Raw genomic sequence first — 23133 nt, 5'->3', positions numbered from 1 at the left:
ATCTGTCTGTCTGCCTGTACTACTGTCCAAGTGCTGTGCAGCCTGAGCCTGCAGGATTAAATGCCCGCAGAATGCTGCCTCAAAGGAAAAGCCATTTTGCTGTAAAAAAAGCCCTTTTTGATTTACTACATCTCCAGAAATAACAAGTCACCCTTCCCTGCCTGCCCATCACATTTGCTCCTCTGTTCTGGTGTGCCTCTCAGCATCCACCGAGCAAGGCCAGAGCTTGCTAATAAATGACACTGCTCTTTTAAAAGCTTCTTCAGCACAAGTAAGAATAGAAGAATGACCCTGCTCTAATTATGATCATTTTTGAAATCCTCTTCAACTTCCTCAGGGCTGCAAGCATTAGTTGCCTGGTTTTAATTCAATGAACTCAAAGCAACGGAGTTCATTGATGCTGCTTCATACGAAAGTTTGCTTCCATGGAGGCAGTATTAGAAAAAGCAGTGCTGGATCCCAGGAGAATATTAAACATTTAATATACCAGCAAGTCTATCATTATATAAAAATGAAGGATAAGCCACTGAGCTAAAAAGCATGTGAGAGCTCTGCAGGCTGCTGTTGTGCACTGCAAATGTGCAAATTGAACAAGCCAGGATGCAAGACCTTTTCCTTCCTTTTACTACTACTCAGTGGCTTTTGCTATACCAGAGATGAGGAGCTGAGGAACTCCCTAGGTAGCTCGCTGCATGCAACTCATATTAATGGAATGCAGCAGTAATTTGCAGCGATTGTCCAAAACTGTGATTTACTGAAAATGCTGTTATTGTTGATCTTTGACCAAAGCTGAAGCATTTTTGTAAGGGAGAACAGAAGTTATTGTTCCTTAAGGAACTGACTTTACTATCACTGGCCACTATAAAAATTAATCTCAATTTTTTTTATATAAAACTGTATTTGAAAGTAAATATCCCGGTAATTCCTGTACCCAAGGTGACTAACAACATCCAACCCATTCTAGCTATTGCTTCTCTTTACCAGCTTAAGGATGTCAGCTGGCAACACCAGTTAGCTCCTCCAGTACAGGATCTCCTTTGAGCATCTCAGGGAGTGTGGCTCAGGCACAGGCTGCCTGGCACAGGGGGAGGCTTCAGCCCATGAACATGCCACACTGATGCCTCTGAAGCCAGGATTTTAATCCATATTCTAAAAGCACAGCAAACACAAGTGCAGTGCTCCTGTGTGCAGAAGGCTGGTCACTGTCATACACAGGTGACTCTGAGCAAAGCTACCCAAACCTTTCCTTAAGATTAATTTCCACTTCAGTGCATCATTTCAACGCCCTTCACTGCTGCAAACAACATCTCTTGCAAGCTCTAGTTCCTTATACGTTGCTGTTAATGCTATTACCTTGCCACTAATGGATGATTCCCGTCATTGCTTAAGTTTTCAGTAGAGCAACAAAATTGAAATTAAATTCCTTGGTAATTCCTGCACTAAGATGACCGATAATACCCAGCTACTGCCATTGCTGTGGTCATTGCTGAGCCCTTACCTTGTGACCCCACGCTGGGCCAGTAGCCCCCCTACAGCAGAGGAAGCAGCTCAGTTCTGAGACCAGCCTCAGCTCTGAGGCCGCCTAGCACAGCAGCCCATGTCTGCAGAGAGCCCCAGGCTGGGGACCAGCCCCAGCAGAGCATGGGGGAAGGAGCCATCCTCAGTGGACAAGGTCTCTCAGAAGTAAGTCTAAGCCAACCTATGTCACAGAGGAGTGAAGCTCTGTGCTTAGGGCTGTGGTCTGGTCCCACCAGCACAGGGCTTGCTATCTGTTAGTTCAGTGAGGTTCGCAGGCTTGACCAAAAACTGCTGCCACCATTGAACATGGCTGTTTCTTTACAAGAGCTACTGGGCAAGTGAATGGCTTTTTTTTTTCCCCCATCGCAATGATTCGGATGGTTTTGATCAGCGTTTTTTTCCTTGGCGAGCACAATAACAGCCTTGCCGATTACTCTCCACTAAGGTACCCGATTGTGGTGACATTGAGGCTGACCTTGGAGTCACCTCCCCCGCTGCCGCACTCTCCTTTGTCGTACCACCATTTGTTTTTCAATTTGTCCAAGAGGCCTTGCTCATTCAGTTTTAATACTGCCAGGTTAACAGCATTTCTTGAAACGATAAAACATAACTTGTAAGAAAAATGCACAAATGCTTAGGAAATCGTAACGTATAAAAAAAGGAGCACAAGAGGACAAATTGGCTAAAATTTCACAGAACGTGGAGCTATAAAAATGTTTGTACAGCAAATACAGGGTTAAATATTGGAAGGTGGCATGGAGGATAACATTTGCTCAAAACTGAAGTGTGCGGGATGGGGAAATCGTCTTTGAGAAAAAAAGTAACAAGAACACCACATCATGCAGTTAACATTCGTCACGTATGGCAGGTTAACTCGGCTTTTACCATTTAAATTGAAAAAGCCATCGAACTGTAAAATTAAAACAGCAACAAACAATCAGAAAGGACAACACGAAGAGAGCACTAAAAAAAAAAGGATGCATTAAATAAACGAAACCGTAATTTACCGTCTTATTTAACTCCATGGAATATTGAAGATTTTTAAACTTTAAAAGTTACCTCAAAATCCACAAGAAAGAAAATGACAACACAATACATCAGGGTAGGTGGAATACTATAACAACATGGATATTGTTATATTATTCCACCCACCTTAATGCTGAGCCTTTGGGGGTGGCTACCCCGTAGCCCTTGGAATCCAGGTTCCCTCCAACTTTCATGGTGTCGCAGGGCTTGCGCTGCTCGATGTATTCGTTCATCGTAGACTCCAGCAGGAAGGCAAACTTCCCCTTGGACTTGCGCACCCTCGCCACCCCATCCGCCGTGGTTTTGGTGAACACGGAGGGCTCGGCTGACTTCATGTAAGACCACATTTTCTCGTAGACGGCAATTTTTGATCTCTGGGAGAGAGGAAAGGAGGGAGGTGAAGGGAGGTCAGGTCAGCAGAATAAAAATGCTGCCCCAGCTGTCCTTCTGCAGGGCTCTGTATGCATTCTGCCAGCCAAAGGGAGGCTGCTTGACCCAGCATGGCCAGTGTTGGCAAAGGAAACCTCTCCTTCGCACACGAATCCTCAGCACTGGCTTTTGGGCTCACTCAGAGTTAGGAAATGCCAACATTTGCTTACTGAAAATTCCCAGCAAGGCACAAGCCTGCTTTTCACAACAGCAGTGGAAAGTTCATAATACAGTACATGAAGCAGACCTTATGATGCTCAAACGAGAGCAATCAAAAAACCCCTTCTTCATAATCAAACTTTTCAAATTCAGTTTCACATTCCCCTAAAAGATCACAAATGCAAATGTTAGGAATGAGCTGAGAAAATTCCTAGTTAACTGCTTGTGTGTCATGTACATATTACCTCTGTTTTTTCAGGTTTCCTGGTTTTGAGACTGAGCCAATGCTGACAGCCTCCAGCTCAGCACACAGGCTTTGTGAAGCTGGAAAAGCAGAGAAATGTATTGCTTCCTTCATCCTCATCCCCTCCAGAGGGATTTAAACCACCCTCAGATGTTAAAGCCACCTCAAGACTCTTAAGCATTGCTATCTGGCACTGCCAGTTAAACTTTCCTTCTTGGTCGATAGAAGGCAGTAATGCTTACTGTATTGCTCTGAAGTCTGGAAATTCCAAGGATTTATACAAGGCTTTCAGCCCAAGCTGTGGTTATCTTGAATTTATGCCTCCGACTCCTTGCCAGTTTCCTGTCCACAGCCTTCCTTGCAGAACAGGACTGAAGCATGCAGTAGCTAAATCTAGCTCAAATTTAACAAACTTGTGGCAGAAGACCATTAATGCCCATCAGTTTGATGATTGAGACACGTTTCCTTTGCATTCAGACCAATTTAATGTGTTTTGAATAATGCAATGCCTAACAACCTGCCCGCAAACATTTCATGGGAAGTAAGTCCTGCCGTCACCGTTCCTCAGACTAAAACACCAGCTAGCATCGAGGGCAGGATTTTATTTTAATTATCCTTCCTGATGAGCTGAAAAATGCAAACCAATTAAAAGCAGCACCATCAACAATGGGAAATCAGAGCAATGCAATGTGGCTTCATTACGAGCTAGCAGGCAGGGTGGGGTGCTACAAGCAAGCCTGAAGGCTTTGAGGTGAATACCTCCAGGGCCAAGGTTGGCTGCACAGGAGCACAAGGGATGCTGGGCACTTGTGCAGCATGGGAAGGATGTCCCTACGGGGCTCTGGAAGCTCCCCACAAGTGATGACTGTCACCTCCCTGGTGCCCTATGGGCAACGGTGTGCAGCTGTGAGAGGAGAAGAGCTGGTGGCAGCCCCTGGCGCGGGGCTAACCACGGCCAGGCCTGCCCGCTCCGCTCATGCAATTTGCTCACACAGAAATGTAATAGAAACGGATTGCTTGGCCAACACAGGGACTGCATAAGCAGTGTTAATTCTGCTGTGTCCTACTTTCAAGGTGCTTGTCCTTACAACCTTAATCTTCTTTTAACATAAATAATACAAACGCACCTGCCCATTTGTATTTGCAACGGGCATCTAAAGGACAAAAGGAAGGTAAAAATGTGGCTTTCCTGCTTCTCTCTCTCTCTATCTCGTTCAGATAAAGTGGTTTGCCTTCAAAAACAGTGCATATGCTAAGTACGCTTCTGCTTGTTTTCCTCTGCAGAGCGTGCCTTTAATTACACGGATAAACCATAATTTCTTTTCCTTTTCATCTTCTAACCCACACTGGAATATGTCTTTAATAAGTTCTTTCATAGTCTTTCTAGCTGGCCTGACTACTAAAAGCAATTGCCAATACATCTGTGCATTGTTAATAATAACAGTTATCTGATGAGTGCCAACAGCGCAGTCAGAGCTGCAAATGGTCCAAACAAAGCTCCAAGGGCAAAGGGGGAACACAATCATCCATCATTCAGAAAACAAAATTCCGCAATTAAAACATTTGAGATTACAGATTTCTTTTAAAATTTAACAGATAAACCAAGCTTTATAAATTGCTCCCTTGCTCTTCTGAATGATCTGGTTAATAAAAATAATTATGTTTCTATATGATCATCATTGCCCACATCTTCTTCTGCCAAGTGGGGATTTTCACAATATCTTGTTATTAGCAAATTAACTAAATGAGTACAGCAGACTGGTCTAATCTCGTGTAAGCACATAAAAACATAAACCAGTAATGCCAACACTGAGTGGGAATAGTTAAAAAAATGCATCAGACACACAGGTTTTGGAGGACCAGAGGCTTGGTGGGTGCTGTGGCCAAGGTCCCATGAGTGGAGATGGGGCAGTGGCACCACTGCACCCCACAGCGCCAGAGCTGCTCTGTGCAGCCTGAGGCCTGGGCTGGCATTTGAGAAACCTTCCAGGTTTTGCTCACCCAGGAGACCCTATTTTGCACCTTCTCCACTCAATAAAATGACCAGTTAGCTAAAGGTTGTCAAATATATGATGTGATGAAATAAAAGATGGCATTTTCAGTAAATGGTCAACTAATTTCTAATTGCCCCCCCCAAAAAAGCAACCAACCAACCATATCAGAATCCCCTGTGTCACCCACCAGGGGGGCTGACAGCAGAGGTGCCTGGCATGCAAAGGATTTATGCTCCCAAGAGAGGTAAGGTTGGACAAAACTGCACTGCTGATAGGGTTCAGTGGCAGCAAAACATTTTCCTTCTCATTAAATGTTACTCTTAAAGAGATATTTAGAAAAAAAAATAAGCTTAAAAGCGAAGATGTAAGCCAATTCAAAGCCCCTAACTGCAATAACTCCCTGCACACTCTAACTCTTCTTTCATTTCTTTGATACTGCTCTCAAGAAGTCCGTCTCACACATTTCCTTGGGATTTCAAGGGGATATTATTACCATTTTTTCCTTAAAAGCAACATTTGCAGTGTTTCATCTGGGCCTCAGGACACATTAAAGCATCCTTTCATGATTAGAACCTTACTGCAGATATAAATAGAGTGGCCCTGCTTTGTCAACAACACTGCATCCCTCTGCAAGAAGCAGTGTCCTGCAGAGCCAGTCCCCATTTTTAACATCGCTTCGCCTTCCAGTTTTCCCCCCTTGTGCATGTGTTTGGCTCCAGCAGCTCAAGGAAAGGCCAAACTGGCTCAGACTGCCAGCATGTGCAGGCAGGAAGGCAGCAGATGTACCTGCTGACTGCTTCCAGCCACCCAGCTCCAGCAGTGGAGCTCTGCAGCACTGGGACCAGGCGCCTTGGTTGCTCGTTGCCAAAACTGTCGTTCAAACTGCCTAATATTGCAAAACCCAACACCTCTCAGATGGTTATCTGACACTGGTTAAATTTAACTCTGAAAAATCTCTTTGTGACAGAAGCTTCTCCCATTGACCACATCACCTTCCCCCCAGAGCAGACGCCTGTCTCACACTTCTACTAAAAGTGACACTGTGTCAGCTCCTCCGCCACCAAGTGTCACAAAGCTGTTATGTTTGAAAGGAACAGTGCTTTTCCTCTATAGCTAAAGTATGTTACGGGGAGGATCTCTGCCCATTCCTGAAGGTTTTTCCCTCTCTGTCACCTCCTCTGCTACCCACAGACCTTTTTCAAAATGTTCACCCCATGCGCCAGTGGAGTATTTCATTAAAATGATCAAAATGGACCTCTGTTTCTTCTGACAGGCACTGGCAAATTATTTCCCATCAGTAAAGCTCAAAGTTTATTCATGAGTGATTTTTGGTGACAATCCAGTCATAAGCCAAATCCACCAACATCAATTTTACATTTAAAATTAATTGCATATTCTCATTTTTTTCAGTCTACATGTTTAACATTTTAGATTATACTGATGTTACACTTCTTCAAAATTAAGAGTCTTCAAAACTAAGATATTAAGAAATCTAAAGCCACTAGAGCTGTGCTATGAGAAGTGGGAGAACGTTGCATAATCAGCCAGCATTCTAACAAATGGTGCGGGTGGATGGGAGAGGAAGAAGACCCAGAAGGATGCCAGTTACAGCTGACTCAGAGTCAGAGTCTGTATTGCCTCAGAGTCGTGTCCAGGCCATGCAGAGTTCATACAGTTTGGTGTAGCTCACTATGCACTGCTATGCGGTAAACGCAATGTCAACGTGCAGCAGTTGTGAGCAGGGACCTGTCGCAGCACACGCTCTTCTACTTCACCTGCTCTTTATAGCTCTTTAACAAGGGAAATTTATAGCCCTAAATCAGGCAGATGTTGCTGACACAAAACACAGAGGTCTGTACTACAAACAGCACAGATCTTTAATCTGAATAATACACGCTGCCTTTAGATATATGCACACCTCACTGATAGGAATCTAGGTAGTTAAGCATGAACCTTAGCTTCATTATCATCATTCATTGCTTTTCTTCCATGTGCGCAATTAGCTCTTCTACAGCAGCTAATGAATCCAGCAGCTTATGAACCATTAAGAAGGAAGTGACTCAGCAGGAGTGAAAAAGGACCAGCCGACTGCCCTGCTACTACTCCGCTGCCTGCCTTGGGAGCACCGTGACATCCATCCATTTTGGGCAGCTGCTCCCGCTGTGACAAACCACGGCTACCCCTGCCTCGGGCTTTAGGACGTGTATAGATGAGTGCCTTCTGCTCCCCACAAACATGACACAGAGCAACCACAGCTGCCTGGGGAAGGAGCACAGGGCAGTGGTTGGTGCCCTTGGCCAAAGGCCAGCTCTGGAGCACACGGAAGCTGGCCTAGCCTGCCACATCAGGAATACAAACATGATAAACATCGTTACTAAGGTGCCTCTGCCTGAGATTTCCAAGCTTTTCACAAAGAAGGAAAAAATAGGTCTCAGAGAAGGCCTGAGGGCACATTAGTTCCCTTTCCAGCTGCATACGGGAAGGCAGGGATGTCACTTACTGAAGGTCATAGGGCACAGCCTAATACATCAATGTCACAGCTTTTAGCCACTGATAACTTGTGATGCCAGCAATTTACTTACCTATATGGACAGAAAAATCAATCCCATCATTACAAGAGCCTCTTGTTTTTATTACATTCTGGGCAGAAGAAAGTAGGTCAGATGCCGTGAGCAAGCACAGGGCGCTTCACTTTCAGCAAGCCCAGCCCCTAAACTGCCAAATCCTGCCCACGGAGTATGAACCTGTGGGGTGCTGCCAATAAGCAAGGCCAAAGACTGTCAACTAGTCCATATATTGGCAAGAATTAGATGCATATATGCATCTAAGTACAGAGGAATGGGTTTTGGGATGGGAGACACCGTCATGCTGGTTTGCTACCAAAATTAATGAAGCTATAACTTCTGCTTAGAAATCTAATTCTCCTTTCCCAATTGAGACGAATGAAGCTCAAAGGGCTTCCAGGCCCCAGTTTCCCATTTCCTTCTAGGACTCATTCATTAAGGGAAGGTTCAGCCAGGCTCTGTCAGGGCCTGACAGGGTAGAGGGCTGTGAGCTGCCAGCAGGCTCTGCCCCACAGAGAATAGGGGGAGCTGGCAAGGAGTGGGTAGGGGGGTCCCTGGCTGTGGCAGTGAGCAGATCGCGTGCTGCAGCTGCTTCAGGTGAGCACTGCTCATACACACAGCTGAGCAAATCGGCATTCTGGCCGTAATGAGGCTTTGCTGACATGTCAGTCCAGGGAGCAGAATGTAAATCAAGATTTAAAACATCCTTTCCTGGCACAATATTGAGCCACAGACTACACCTAGATCCATCTCCTCACTTTACTGCTGCCATCCATTCCTCCATGTCGCAATACTGATTGGAAAATTAAAATGAAAGTCTTCACCAGTAGACAAGCTGTCTTTGTAAATCCTGCTGTAATTCATGGGCAGAGCCATGCCCGGTGAGCAGGCAGAGAGTGAGGCTGGGCGGCACCAGCATGGCCGTCTGTCTGTCTGTCTGACTGCCTGGGGAGCAGGAGGCAACACACACAAGGGGCAGAATGACATCAGGCAGAGGAGCATCCTTCCAGTCGCAGTGCATGGAGCAGGCTCGTCTCTGTGCATCCGAGCAGCCCAGCCCTGCCCTGGGTTCAGTCCTCAATAAATTAACAGCAGCGTTTCCAGCACAGTATCTGAGTGCTGTCAGGCCTAATGAGTTTTCAGCTCCAGTCAGAATGGGCCAACGTACAAGCAATGATGGAGAAACCCCAGCGGACTGTAAGAGGAGATGTTTCATATTCACATCGTTAGAGTTTCTAAACCTCGACGTATTTTCTAATTATGAAAAAGCAATGGCAGCAGCACTGTGAGTAATTTATCAGCACCCATGTATTTTAAATGAATCCCCAACAAGCACATATTAATGTGACACAGTCACATTACATAAAGTAGGAGAGACTTGAAAATCCTGGGTTCTCGGTGTCTGGAGCGATGTCATTAGCATTACCATATAGCTGTTCTCCAAGAAGCAGAACGTTCAAACAGCAAGTGATTTTCCCCCAGGCACTCTCTGCATGCTCCTCTGGTGCAGGCATGGCTGCGAGTTAACCCGTTGCTGGCTGCATGCTGAGCCTCAGCAAGGCCATGCTCCATGCCCGCTCTGGGCTCCAGGTCACAGCTCCTCTGCACAACGCACTCTGCAACCCTGGACTTAGAGAAACTCATTTTTGAGTGGTACAGAAATGCACACAAGCTGGAAAGACTCAAGAATGAGCACAAGTAGACCTGGTAGGCAAATGCCATCTGTTACTGAAGATAAGGAGAGATTTATTCAAATATTTGTTATTAAGTGTTTGCTGAGAGCTCCACTGAATCCTGGCTCGTCTGCTGAAGTCAGTGGTTCAGGCACCCTAGCCCCACTTCCATAAAGCACTTCCTTGCCAAGGAGTAGGTGATGGATGAGCTGCTAATTTTACTTCCCATAAGGATACATTTTCCCTTTCAATCCATAGACTTAAAGACATTAGATCACTTCATGGGAACCCATTTCTTGTGTAATTATGTCACATTTGATTTCCTGCCATCCTTAAAACTGCCTGTAAGCCATGTGACAGAAGGGAGACCCGACAAATTAAGAGAAAAAAACCTACAAGCAGACTGTGCATCACTGTGCAATGGAGAGCTGGTGATCTCTGCAGACGTGCAAGCATCTCTCAGCATCTGTGCACACTCACCTACGTCAAATAGGAAGGGAGAGAGAATATATGGATGAATAAGCTTTTCATATTTCCGTGTTGAGAAGCAGTTAAAACACAGTACTTTTTCTGATTAATTGCTGCCACGTTACATATCAAAGATCTGCACAGCTCATCTTTGAAGCTATCACTTTCCTGTGATGTTCTCTTCTTTAAAGTCCATAAAAACAGCCACACTTCAATATTTTTGTCAGGCACTTGTTATGATCACCGCGTTGTTTTGCTTGATGCCAAGAACACTGAAGGCTTAAAACTGCTAATCATAGCTTTATCCGAAGGCAAAAGAAAAACATTTGTATGAATGCTGTGCTGGAAACAAGTCCTTCATCTTCTCTAGCAAAATACAATTTTAAATTAAAAATCAAGGAGTTTAACTTACAGATGAAACCTTTTGCACTGCAGATACAGAGTTCACAATGGTGGTTTTAACAGGCTCTAATGATGGTCTCAATATCGTTTGATTGCATAAGAATCACATAGCAGCTATTGGTTTGTAATTCAAGTCTTCTCCTTAACTACTTGCTGATAGCATTTATTTCCCTTACTTCTTATCTTCCCACAGATTTATCAGAGGAAAGCAATGAGCTCTTCACCTTATAACTGGTGTGTAATACACTAGTGCTTCAGAACCTATAGGTGTCCTTACTCTTCCCAGTAGTAACCAGGGAGTGAAAAAATGAGGGCCATCAAAGGGCCACCCTCAATATGACATTCCATGTCTTAAAAATATGTGGTATCGTATTTTTGCGTATGAATGTAGTCCAGAAAGGTCTGAGATCTGAGCCTGAACTGAAAGAATCCCTTTCAGGGAAAACTGCTGAAAATGAACTTCAAGCACTGAGTGCTCCTGCAAAGAGTAAAAGAACGGTATCGCTTTCCAGCACAACATCAATTTAGAGAAAATGCTACTGAGGTGTCCAGTGGGCTATCCAAATGCAATGAGAAATGAAGCATCCCACAGAGGCATAAGGAAAGCATATGTAGACTTTCTGATGTCCTCAGGTCAACTATTGCTCCTGGATGTCCTGAGGTAATGGAGAGTTTAACTTCAGCTGTGAATTTCATACAATATTGAAAAAAAAAAAAAAAAATTCTAAAAATAATATCTGAAGTATCCAAGCTGTGTTTGAAGGCTCTCAGCCTGTTTGAATTCTGTAGACACTGAGTCTGAAGTCTTGTTTTTATCGACAGCAGGAGTAATGCTGGTGTCAGACTCTATCCCATACTAATGAACATCAGCGCCAGGTAGGAGAAAGCAGCTGTAACAGCAGGAACCATCATATCCGAAGGATCTCTGGCCTTTCTGCTGGAGCTCCTAACAGCCCTGATAATTGATGCCATTGCCAGGGGAAAAAAATTAGGAACTGACTTGAGAGCAGCAAGTCATTTCAGCTGAGGCACTGGGGAGCTGTCGGGCAACAGAGTTGTTGTGTCACAGACAACCTTGAAATCACTGTTGAGGAAAACAGAGAGCTCTAAAATGAAACAGGAATACTTCGAGGACTCCTTTTTTCTCTAATTTTAGTTAAGAGTGATTAATGGTATGATATGAGTTGCCTTCAATTTCCCACAAAAAGGAGAAAGACATAACGCAAGATCTTGCAAAGTACTACCTATCTCAATATTTCATCCTTTGAAGTCTTGACACATAAGATAAACCTCAAGGACACTTTCTGAAATTTCAGGTATCCAGTAAAGCAAACAAGCTGGTCAGCTGCCTTTGTTGATGACCAAGCACATGCTTTATAATGTATCACAGAGAAGTCTCTCAAAAGCCTCTTAATACAGTTATCTGCTATCAATTAGAAGAAACCACAATAAATTGAAGATCAGTTCCTATTCCCAAATGTCTAGAAGCATGTTCACTCATTTCTTCAATAGTTTAAATACAGCAAGCTTATATAAGAATTACTAATTGGTTGTAAAGGTCACACCTGTAGAATGTATGCACATCGCAGGTCCAAAACCTATTTGACTGTGGCAATAGACTTATAGTGAGTGCTGTATTTGGATCAAATGATGTTACACTGACTGGATGAGCTGCCCAGATATGCTGAAGTTTTAACTGAATGTATTAGAAGATGTTAATTCTAACAGATGTACCCTTAGAAGTTGCAACGTCACTGGCTGTTACTGCTTTCTAGTATTTGTCCTTCACTGGTTTTCAGGAAGGAAAAAGAGGCATTTTGGAGCCCTTAATGTGAGACTGTATGTGAATAAATGTTTAAGGAGAGGTTTTTCTCCTCTCCAGTATGGATGAATGCCCTTTCAAAGCCAAAATGGAATTGATGTAATCTATTGATTGCCATTTAACTGCCTTTATAAACTAATCAGTGCAAAACATAAAATGTTTCTAAGCAGAATCAAGAAACAACCATAAAAATACAGGAAGGCTCATTTGGTTCTTAGATGGACTGCAAGGACAAATACCCTGATACAGAGAGTCACCAACGACTGAGGAGAGTGAACAGTGACTGCTGTGAAAATGTTACCAAAAATATTCTTGATTGTTTTAACTGAGAGAGTAACGTCACGCCAACAGCATTCATCCTGCATGCTTGAAACAGCAATGTTGTATCTGGCTGTAAGCTACAGATTTTTTCTTGCTGTGGCCAGTCTGGCACCTTTCACTGGCCAGCAGCAGCCATTAAGATCAATATATGATCAGTATCTTTGAGAAATAGCTTCATGCCTCTATGGAGAGAGAAAGCCATAGAAGCCTCTTTATAGGATCTCAGAATCACAGAATGCCTTGGGTTGGAAGGGACCTTAAAGATCATCCAACCCCCACCATGGTTAGGGACACCTCAGAAGGAGAATAAGCATTACACCAAATCCAGGAGAACCCATGGCTCTTTGGGGCTCAAACTATCACTCCTATTGATAATCCAGCAGTGGTGAGAGAAAAGCTTACTGGGAGAAGGACAGCCTCTGGGCAGCAGATGTTCAGAAGCCCACCATGCTCTAAGAGCTATTTCAAGTTTCAGCTATCATTGCCACCTTATTAGGTAGCTGATAAAGGCTGCACAGTGAAGTATTTATGTGAACATACACACTTAAGGCAAAATTTTTGTCATTCTCACATCAGCTAAAGGAGACTCTAGTTATGACAGTTTTGTGGCTGCACAGCTCTATTCAAATTAATTTCTCTACAAAAAGATAATTCAGCTAAAATTATGTTACGTGCCTCGAGAATGCCAAGAAGAGACAAGCACCTCTCAGGGCCCATTCTGGCCCACCTGGATCCCACTGAGTGGCATCACATCCCACTCCATCAGCACTGCAGATCGCCTCCCTGCCTTCCCATCCCATTCCCCTGTGCCCAGTGGAGCCACTGACTCCTGATAGATTATCCTCCCTCAGAGCCCTGCTTTCTTCAAGCACCAGGAGAGCCATGGCTCATCCTGAGGCTGTTACTGGCACGACAAAGCATTCATACATTCACTAGACTTTGTAGATTTTCACAAGAAACACTCATTACTTTGATTGCATAAGTGAGAAGGGACTGCCATGCTATGTCAAACTAACAGCTAAATGAAGAAAGACCTCCATACAATAACTCTTTTAGAATTAACAGTAAAGAGATATTCAAAGGAAGGGATTTTTTTCCCCTAAGAACAGTACAGTGGCTGTGAATGGCACCAGTATTACCCATCAAGTTGTGCCACCTTTTGTGACAGACCCACTCAGCTCATTTTTGCCACACAGATAACAGCACCTCTGTCTGATAATTAAACAGAATACAAAATTTTACACACTGGTTTCATCTTTAGGAAGATCAGTGTTAATCTTGTAGGAGTTTAATACAAAGAGAAGCTGTTGTTAATACATCCCCCACCACTGTTAAGTAAGAACTAGCAAGTACTCATCTTTATATAGAGACATTACATCTAAGTAAGAGTACAAAAACTTCATAAAATAGCTTTGTATTCACTGCTAGCTTTTTGTATCAAATTTATACACTCATGCATGTGTGAATGCAGTCTTTTATCCATGGCAGAGATATTCATCTTACAACGTCTCAGCTTTTCCAGTCTTTACTTGCTACTGTCATTTGAGTATGAAGACTAAATATTCAAAATCTTAAGTAAATTCAAGGGGCCGTCAGTATTTAACTACTCTACAGCAGCAAGGTTTTATTTCTTCCTTTTCCCTCACACTTGCACCTGACCAGTATGCGTGATAGGCAGTAATTAATCCTGCAGCACTGACCACTTTTCTATACGAAGAATTGTTGCCCTGAATGGCATTTGATTGGCACTGCTGAGAGAGAGCCAGGAGCTTCCTGCAAGGGCTGAGTATTTCATTCACCCTTGGAAAGGCCTGAAATAAAGAGCTTTCCAGGTCACAACATTTTCTGATACAGGGAAGAAAAAAGAAAAAAGAAAAAAAAAAAAAGCAAAAAAAAAAAAGCAGTCTGAAGTCATATTTAGACATTTTAATGACACCCCTCTGCAGTTCAGCTTGTGGTTTGGCATGTGAAAAAATAAAGGATAATCTTAACACAGAATCACAGAATGGCCAGGGTTGGAAGGGACCTCAAGGATCATGAATCTCCAACCCCCTGCCACATGCAGGGCCACCAACCTCCACATTTAATGCTAAACCAGGCTGCCCAGGGCCCCATCCAACCTGGCCTTGAACACCTCCAGGGATGGATGGGGCATCCACAGCCTCTCTGGGCAGCTGTTCCAGCACCTCACCACTCTCAGGGTAAAGAATTTCCCCCTGATGCCCAACTTCAATCTCCCCTCTGTCAACTTAAAACCATTTCCCCTCGTCCTACACGTATCAACCCTTTCAAAGAGTTGATTCCCCTCCCCTCTGTAGGCTCCCTTTAGGTACTGCAGGCTGCAATGAGGTCACCCCGCAGCCTTCTTTTCTCCAGGCTGAACAAGCCCAGCTCCCTCAGCCTGTCCTCACAGGGGAGGTGCTCCAGTCTGCATATCTTTCCCTGCCCTCTTCCCTTCCCAAATACTGCAAATGCAGCATTTCTTTGAACCACGTGAACACATGATTGTGTTCATGATACAAAAGTTCCCCTCCATCCTGGCTGATGCAGCCCCAGTCACACACGTGAGCAGTGAAGAGGCAGCCACAGCAACTGCAGCCGTCAGTGCACACAGAAATGGCAACACAAGCTTCCACCCCCTACTCATTCTGGCAAGTAAACACCACTGCTGGATGCCATTAATGGCTGCCAGCTGGGCAAACAGAACAAGTAGGTCAAGACAGTCACTTCTCCAAGTTTTCTTCGCTAAATATTGTGCACAACTGCATTATTGCTCATCACACTGAGGCTCAGAAACTGGTGTTAAAATCTGGTTTCCTGCAAAAGTAGAGCTCAGGTTTTTCATCTTGAGATGTTTCAGGTGAGCAAAACTACCAGTTTTTGATAAAATGACTTTTGATATTGCACTCAGGCTTACCCTGATTGCACAAAGCAGCCTTCATCAGAACAGCTATTACAGACAGGGAGAAACAAATGACTGAATACCGGGCCCCCGTGTATCAGGCATGTACAGCTTAGAAAATCTTTAATGGAGATACAAGAGAACTGCTTTAAAGCATGCAACTTACTCTAAAGAATTCTTTGGTTGAGCCTGAATCCAAAGTGCCATAGGCTATCTCGGTTTGTTTAGCCAGATCCTCTGCGCTCTCTATGGGAGACACCATCCTTTCCACCGTAAGGAAGGCAGCAAGATTAGCAGTGTAGGAAGAGATAATGATGAGAGTGAAGAACCACCAGACTCCTCCAACAATTCGCCCTGAGAGAGATCTATGGAAAAACACAGATCATCAAATTTCCTCAGATACATCCCTTGATTTGTTCATTTGTTTTTGGTGTAGAACAGAAATTCACATGCACAATCCTGTTGTCCCGATCCTCCAGGCATCTGTGAAGAGATAGCTAACTCCTGAAGCCTTCCTTGGGAGAGCAAATAGGCAGGTACCTGCTCTTACCTACCTACACACTCCTCATCCTGCTATTGAAAACAAGGACAAAGAAACCGGTTCCTCCGAGCCCACTCCATCTGGAGAGCTGGGAAGGAGTAAGCCCTCCTGACTTCCTCAGCCAGAAGACTTTCATCTTCTCTGCTAGGCCAGCCTTTCCCTCTGTCTGGATTCACCCGCTGTGACACACCAGCACTGCTGGCTCTTTGGATACTGACCCGTTTTGAGGAAGAAAACACCTTTTACTGCATTGACTCTTAAAATGTAAAAATGAACTGCAAGAAGTCGTGAGTAAGCATCCAAACGAATAAAATACAAGTGATCCAGTACCATTTTCTCATTATATCCTAGCAGGAATTAAAGACTGAATCTAAATATTTAAATGAGGAAAGAAGCTGTTTTGTTTTATGTTAATTAACATTTACATGCCTAAAATCCACTTTTTCAAGAGAAGCACATTTCAGCTCTAGAGCTACCAGAGCAAAGTAGGAGGAAGTAGAAAAATAATGTTTGTGGGCTTTTGTGTGTGTTTTTTTAAATAAAAATAACATGAAGACTTAAAAAAATCCATATGTATTAATATACAATTACAAAATGCATACTGCTCAGGAGATCTAGACTGTGTAAAGCAATTGAGCACCAAGCTCAAAAGATCTTTGTAGGGCTGAAGAACACACTGGGAATTCACTGCTGTGCACATTCTTCAAACACAACATATTGACCGGGAAACGTTTCAGGAGCTGACAAAGCTATTTCTTATGTTTCCCCTTTGTTCTTTACTGATATCAAATACGGAAGATTCAATCCCAAATATATTAAATCCACAGAACCTGTGTGCTGCAGTTCTCAATTAGTGCAAAGGGAAGAAATAGAAAACAAGAAAACTCTTACCTGTTTGTTTGTTTCCTTCCATCCCCTCAGTGCCACCCCCAGACAGTGGGTACAAGTTGTCCTACCAACAGATGGAGACAGGAAAAAAGTCTGGCGCCGGGCCCCCACCCTGCCCACTTGAGGGAGGTGAGCTGGTAAACTGCCTAGTCTTGGCCAGAGCCTGACATTGCCTGAACCATGAAAAAATCCCATTAAATTAATAAGAAATTAAAAAAAAAAAGAGAAAAAAAAAGAAAAAAAAATCCATCCAACATTAAAAGAACACACCAAAGAAAAATATTTCCAACACAATAAAAACAGAGAGCGCAGTCTGGAATAGGTTAGAGGAATGTGGAGAAACAAACTACGAGGCAAAAGAAAGTAGTTCTCCACTCCCTTCTTCCCAGGAACTGAACAGCAGTTCCTGCTGGAAGGGCAGGTTTGGGCTGGACCTGTGGGTTACAGCCTGCTCTGCTTGCTCGCCCGTGGCAGGTCCATACCAACGCGCAGGGTTCAGGTGGTCACAAGGCTGCAGGAAGCCTAAGGAGTGAAGCATCACCTCTTTGTCCATCAGGATCAGTGACTTCTGAGGTGAGAACGCTGTGAGAAATGGCTTCTGCTCCAGCCCGCATGCAGTTCCTCAGGGCAGGACCATGCCTGATGGATCTCTGCCAAGCACAGGAGGCTCCCCGGTCTGTCCCAAGGGCTCCTGGCAGGATGAAAGGCTTTCAGGTTCCAAGCTGGGGCCATGCTGCAGCACCGCTAACTAACACAAGGCTACTGAATGATTGCAAAGGTAAATTCCAGAAATACAAATCCAGAATAACGCAGTGAGATAAAGAATCTTTCTACCTCACTATACATTCATGGAATGTATCAAGAGAACGATCTTGTGCAATTTTAGAGATGGTAAAGGCCCTTTCTGGCCAGCTAGGGGCTTGCTTTGGCTGTTTCATAAAACTGGATATCCTACACAACAAACCAAACTCTCATATAAGCTAAACTTAATTTGAGCCATCCACACAGCAGTGCCTGCTGATCTCACTGAGTAAGGCTTCCTTTGAAGCCAAGACAAAGACGAGACAGACACCTTTGGAATGAGATTTATCTCACTTGCTATAGCATGGGATAGATCTGAAGGTGCCCATCTGTCTCCCATGAGCATGGAGGGCCTAAGATGCCTAACTAGAACACAGTATATTGCTTTCAGGTGGCTCTACCAGGTGAAACTCATTTCTCTTTTGCTCACTCTTTCACTACATAATTTCCAGCTTCAAGGTGAAAAAGACTTAATTTTTCCTCCTTGCAGCACGTTGGCATTTGCAGAGCCAGACTAAGGAGATGAAGCATCCACTTACACACAGCAAGACCAGCTTTATCTGGCATCTCCAGGTTCCTGTGGCCCTCTTGCTTTACAGTAGGTCTTGAAAGAGGAAGATGAAGAAAAGACTTGACAGGATGTTTAGACAAATTTAATGGAACTATCAGTTAAAAAAAAAAAAAGGCATGTATGCATCCTCCCTGTGGTTTCCCTTAGGAAATGTGATACTTGCATCAGGAACTGCCCCTTCTGCTTGAAGCACAGATTGCTGGGGTGAAGATGTGCAGGAAGGGAAGCATTTTCCAAACCACTGTACCCACAGTCCCACAATCCTGTAACAACACAATGTCTGTGTAGAGCTGCATGTTCATACAGTGCATTATAACATAGATGAAGGTAAAAATATCTTGCCCCCAAGATGTTGCAACCTGCATAAAGCAAGCAGACAGATACAGGACAAAATACAGAGAACAACTGAGAGGCAGGGCAGGAGGGCATGGCTGGGTACCTTGAAGAAGACAGTTCCTCAGGGTCCTACATGCAAGAGAGTGGTCTTGCTAGGTGAGGACCAGAGCAGTTCTCAGAAGAGTTGAGTTCACTTGAAAGAAAACTGGATGTCACTGCAGAACTCCTTCTCCCACAGATTTCCAATGAGCACAGAAAAGAAGATAGAACAGTTGCTGCTAAGAAGCACCTTGGGTGACCATTGCTGTGATTGGTGTCAAGCACAGGATGCAGCAAAAGGAAAACAAAACAAACCGCAAAGCTGACTTTGGAAAGACAGACAGACAAAGACTCAAAGAACAAGAGCATAGTTGAACACGGCCTGGCAGCCTCCTTTTCTGAAAGCACCCCATTTCCCCCCAGTCCATCTGCTGATATGAAGACTCCTTATACCCACTGCAGGGGCTGGTGTGGAGGGATGAGGGAGAAAAAGGGTTAGTACATAACCACCAGGCTGGCAATAAGAGAATACTTGTTTGTTTTGTACTGTGAACCATAGAAACGTTTTTCCGTTACTCAGATAACAATTACAGAAAAATCAATCCCAGTTTTTAATACCAGCACCACTTTTTGTGATGAAGGCATACCGGTCCAAGTGTGCAGTGTTGTAATTTAAAAACAAGCAACTAATGTTTTATCCCAACGTGCCATTTTCCAAATTACTTCAATAAATCAATACATTGCACGACATCATTTTGAAGTGAATTAGACTGTTAACAAACAAGAGAAGTAAGAAAGCCTTGATATAACAGAATTATGACACAATTACCAAAACAAGATCAGATGGAAGTAAACAGGAAGAGTGCATACCTTGAGAGGAAATTTAAAAGGAAGCATGGAGTCAAATGAGAGCAAATTAGTAACAAGAAAAGAAAGAAAACAAATATTCAAATTCACATTCAGTTTCCAAAAGAAAAATACATTCAAACAGAATCTCATTTATTTATCAATATAGCTTGAATTCTGTTTCTATTCATGGCCAGAAAACATCCTTGATTTCCTATAACAAACAGAAAAAAGCTTTTCACACTACTTAATTTTTAATAGGGCTCTTATGATCGATACAAGATGGGTGTTATATTGACAAAAAGCTCTGACCAACCTCAGAGCAAAATCTACTGTCTGAGACCCCCTTTTCATTCTGAGCACGCAGCTCTGTATGCTAGGAGCTCAGTGCTTTGCTCACCAGCCCAAGCACTCTGCCTACCCTGCTGGCCCCTCTTGGCCAGGAGGCACCCGCCTGAGACAGAACACAGTAAATACCAGCATCTAAAGCTCTGCCTTGAGATGCTCTATTCTCTCATCATAGGAACTGGCAGGGGGAGTTTCAGAAGCGCCTAGCTACCCAGCTCTTGTTGTCGTTCCAAAACTCCCACTAAGTCATTCCCATGGTCTTTAATAGGAGTCTCTTGAGCCTTCTGCTACAAAAATAGGGATCTAGAAATGCATCCTCTCAAATGACCAACTTCTTGCGATAATTTTTAATGAAACCCCCTGTCTTTTCCTATCAGCAATTAGTTAATCTTGCCTCTTTGTTCTGAGTGAATAAGGAGCAAAATGAAAATATATGGTCTCATACAGATTTCAAAGGTACTTTTGCTCCGAACAGTGTTACAAATTCTACTGCTTTCTCTTGATTCCATTTGCTGTATACATTTTACATTAAAGCAAATTTAATAATCTGCTTCTGAGCCATCAAAAGTGAATTTTCAATACTTTAGCTCACTAAGCAGAAAACACAGCAGCCTTTGATAGCAGAACAAAAGCTCTGGAACAAATGCTGGTTCCATCGTGGGATGAGCTAACTACCATCCTTTGGCTGCCTTCTGACTCAGCTGAGATGACTCCTATTAAATACAGAGAGGAGAGTACAGGGATATATCCTCTGGAATATCCGCACAGCATACTCACCGAGGACAGATCTAACTAGTCATTAGATGTCACAGCTGTTCCGCACAAAGGCAGCTGAAAGAGCCTTTATCAGCAAGTACAAAAGTGATCTCTCCAGACTGCTTGTCGGCATCTCTCTACAAGTGCTGTATGCTCTCGAATAAGAAATTTATTCAGACAAAACTCACAATGGAAGAATGAAGCCCCTTTTAATGGCAATAAAGTAGTATGAAACATTCATATAATCAGAGTACTGTGAATGGCATAACCTCACAAAGATCTGGATTCGGAATGGAACCCTTGGGAATAGTTTCTTAGACGGAGAAGAAATCTGACATTAAATAAACCTAAATCAACTTATCAGTCAAAGGAGTGGTGTTTCTGGAATGGAAACCAAGGTATTCAATCTCCCTTTTTTTTTTTTTTTTTTTTTTTTCCAGTAACAGTGCGCATAATTGCCTGAACTCGTTATCATGGAAGATAACAAAATAGCCAGACAATGTCTTCTAATGAGGACCACATACTGTTACTGAGTTAAGAGCTTCCGATGGACAGATAAAATAAACAGGTTGACTGCTAACTCTTTTTCTCGTATTTCCAAGGCACTTATCACGTTAGTATTGAAAAAAATAGAGTATGTTCCACTTGTTATATAAAGTAAATGGCTGAACATGTCAAAGATCACATGAGAGCTTAACAAAAATCCTATGGACTTCAATTTGCTGTCAATAAACAGACCTAGTGGAAACAGTGCAATGCCTGCAGCTTTCCATGTGATGTCCCAGTGCTTATTTCCCGGTCTTTCATATTGGGCACACACATGGTCAACAGCAATTTAAATGCTAGCACTACTCATCACATTTAGCTGCGGAAAGAAAGGCAAAGTTTCATTACAGAATTTGGGAATAAAGCAGAAACACAGTGTATAAACACAAGGAGAAGGCTGACAGCTACAGCAAGGCAGCACACTGGAACACTGGGAGCTGTGAACAATAGTGCAGGGTTCTGTCCAGGCAAAAAAGCCACGTGCGTGCCTTATATAGGATATATATGCACCTGTCAACTGCTTGTGGAATCTAACTGCTGCTATCAAAGCTTTTAAAACACAGGAATGACTTGCATCAAATACTGACAGGCACATGCCATTATCTCTGCAAATCCTGGATTCGGCTGCAATTAGGAGATCTAAATGTGCAATAACTGTGACCTTAAAGAATCATTTTTACTTTCCAACTGAAAATCTTGGTACTCTCTGTGAAACTTCCTTCCATGAGATTTTGTCACTTGCTGCAGTGAGACCATTCAAGAGGTCTTCCACTAATTAGCTTAGGAAAGCCTGGTAACTTTTGAGCACAAATGTGGAAATTACCAATGTGCATTTTGAGGACAAGCATTCAGTCAGAATACCTCTCTCTCTTGATTTGACTAGCAACTTTTTTATCCTGTTTATCCTGTTATCCTGCATCCTATTTGTACTATGCAGGCATTTTAATAATTAAAATAACTGTAAACTGGATTTAAAATTATTTTCATATAAAACAGAATTAATGTTCCATCACTAAGAAACTACGAGTAGGTAATTCGACTGCTTATCAAAGGCATGTCACCAAAGTATTTTAGCAGTGTGCGTGTAGAAGTGTTGCATATAAACTATTCAAAATACATTTGAGGTTTGCATTGTTCAATTACAAAGAACTTCACTATTCTCTGGTGGTTTTCAAAGTGCTTTTTTGAAAAAGAAATACAATTCCACAGTAGTTAGCAGCACTCTCTGTTAAACTGGAGCTAATATCAAACATACTTTACCAAAGCCTTACTCAGAAAGACTGTCTTCATGAATAAAAAAAAAAAGGATGGAAACTGGCAATGCTTATTGGACCATCTTGACTATGAGCATAGGGATGATGGATTACATTTATACGACGACCCATACAGGGCAGCATGTAATAGCTGACAGACAGGAGCACATACAGATCTGAATGTATGAAACGTGGTTGTAAGCAAATGAGTAGTAAATGAAAGGATGGGTCAAGAAGAACAAAATTAGAGAAATTAGGTAAAAAAGAAAGCAAAAAAAAAAAAAAAAAAAAAATCTAGCAGAAGCTGTGACAGTGGAGGTGTTTTAAAGTGCTGTTGCATGTGAGTTTTCCAAAAATAAATAATTCTTATTTTGCAAAGCATAATGTGTTTTATGCATCAAGGAGATGACCGTAAAATGAGATATGCAGCAAAAACACGGTAGCCCTCCAAGCATTGCTGAAAACAGAAAACCCTATGCATTTTACAGCCTTAACATGGTGTATATAAGTTTGGCAGAAATGCATAAACAGCATTATAAAGCAATGCCACTCACTCTGGAGGTGACTGTTAGCAAACACAGTGGCTTGATGATGATGCTCAGCATTAAATGAAATGTCAAAACAAAAGAATTAGAATTAAAAATAAATTTGAAAATGGAACATATATGCACCATGGCATCAGAAAA

At 42.9% G+C, this 23133-nt stretch overlaps 1 protein-coding gene across 2 annotated transcripts in view; it reads right to left on the bottom strand.

Moving 5' to 3' along the window:
- GRIA3 (glutamate ionotropic receptor AMPA type subunit 3) overlaps positions 1–23133 on the bottom strand; it is a gene marked incomplete at both ends in the record, with an annotated part of 142461 nt that overhangs the window by 12520 nt on the left and 106808 nt on the right. The window contains 3 exons of one of the 2 annotated variants that reach the window (XM_079542008.1): positions 1994–2108; positions 2671–2918; positions 15689–15887. In XM_079542008.1, coding sequence (XP_079398134.1) covers positions 1994–2108; positions 2671–2918; positions 15689–15887 — 562 coding nt within the window. The remainder of the gene's footprint in view (positions 1–1993; positions 2109–2670; positions 2919–15688; positions 15888–23133) is intronic. The other variant, XM_079542007.1, reaches the window with a different exon arrangement.

The sequence above is a fragment of the Tetrao urogallus genome (assembly GCF_951394365.1).
Source record: "Tetrao urogallus genome assembly, chromosome: 13".
Taxonomy (NCBI): domain Eukaryota; kingdom Metazoa; phylum Chordata; class Aves; order Galliformes; family Phasianidae; genus Tetrao; species Tetrao urogallus.
This window is presented reverse-complemented; position numbering and strand designations above follow the sequence as displayed.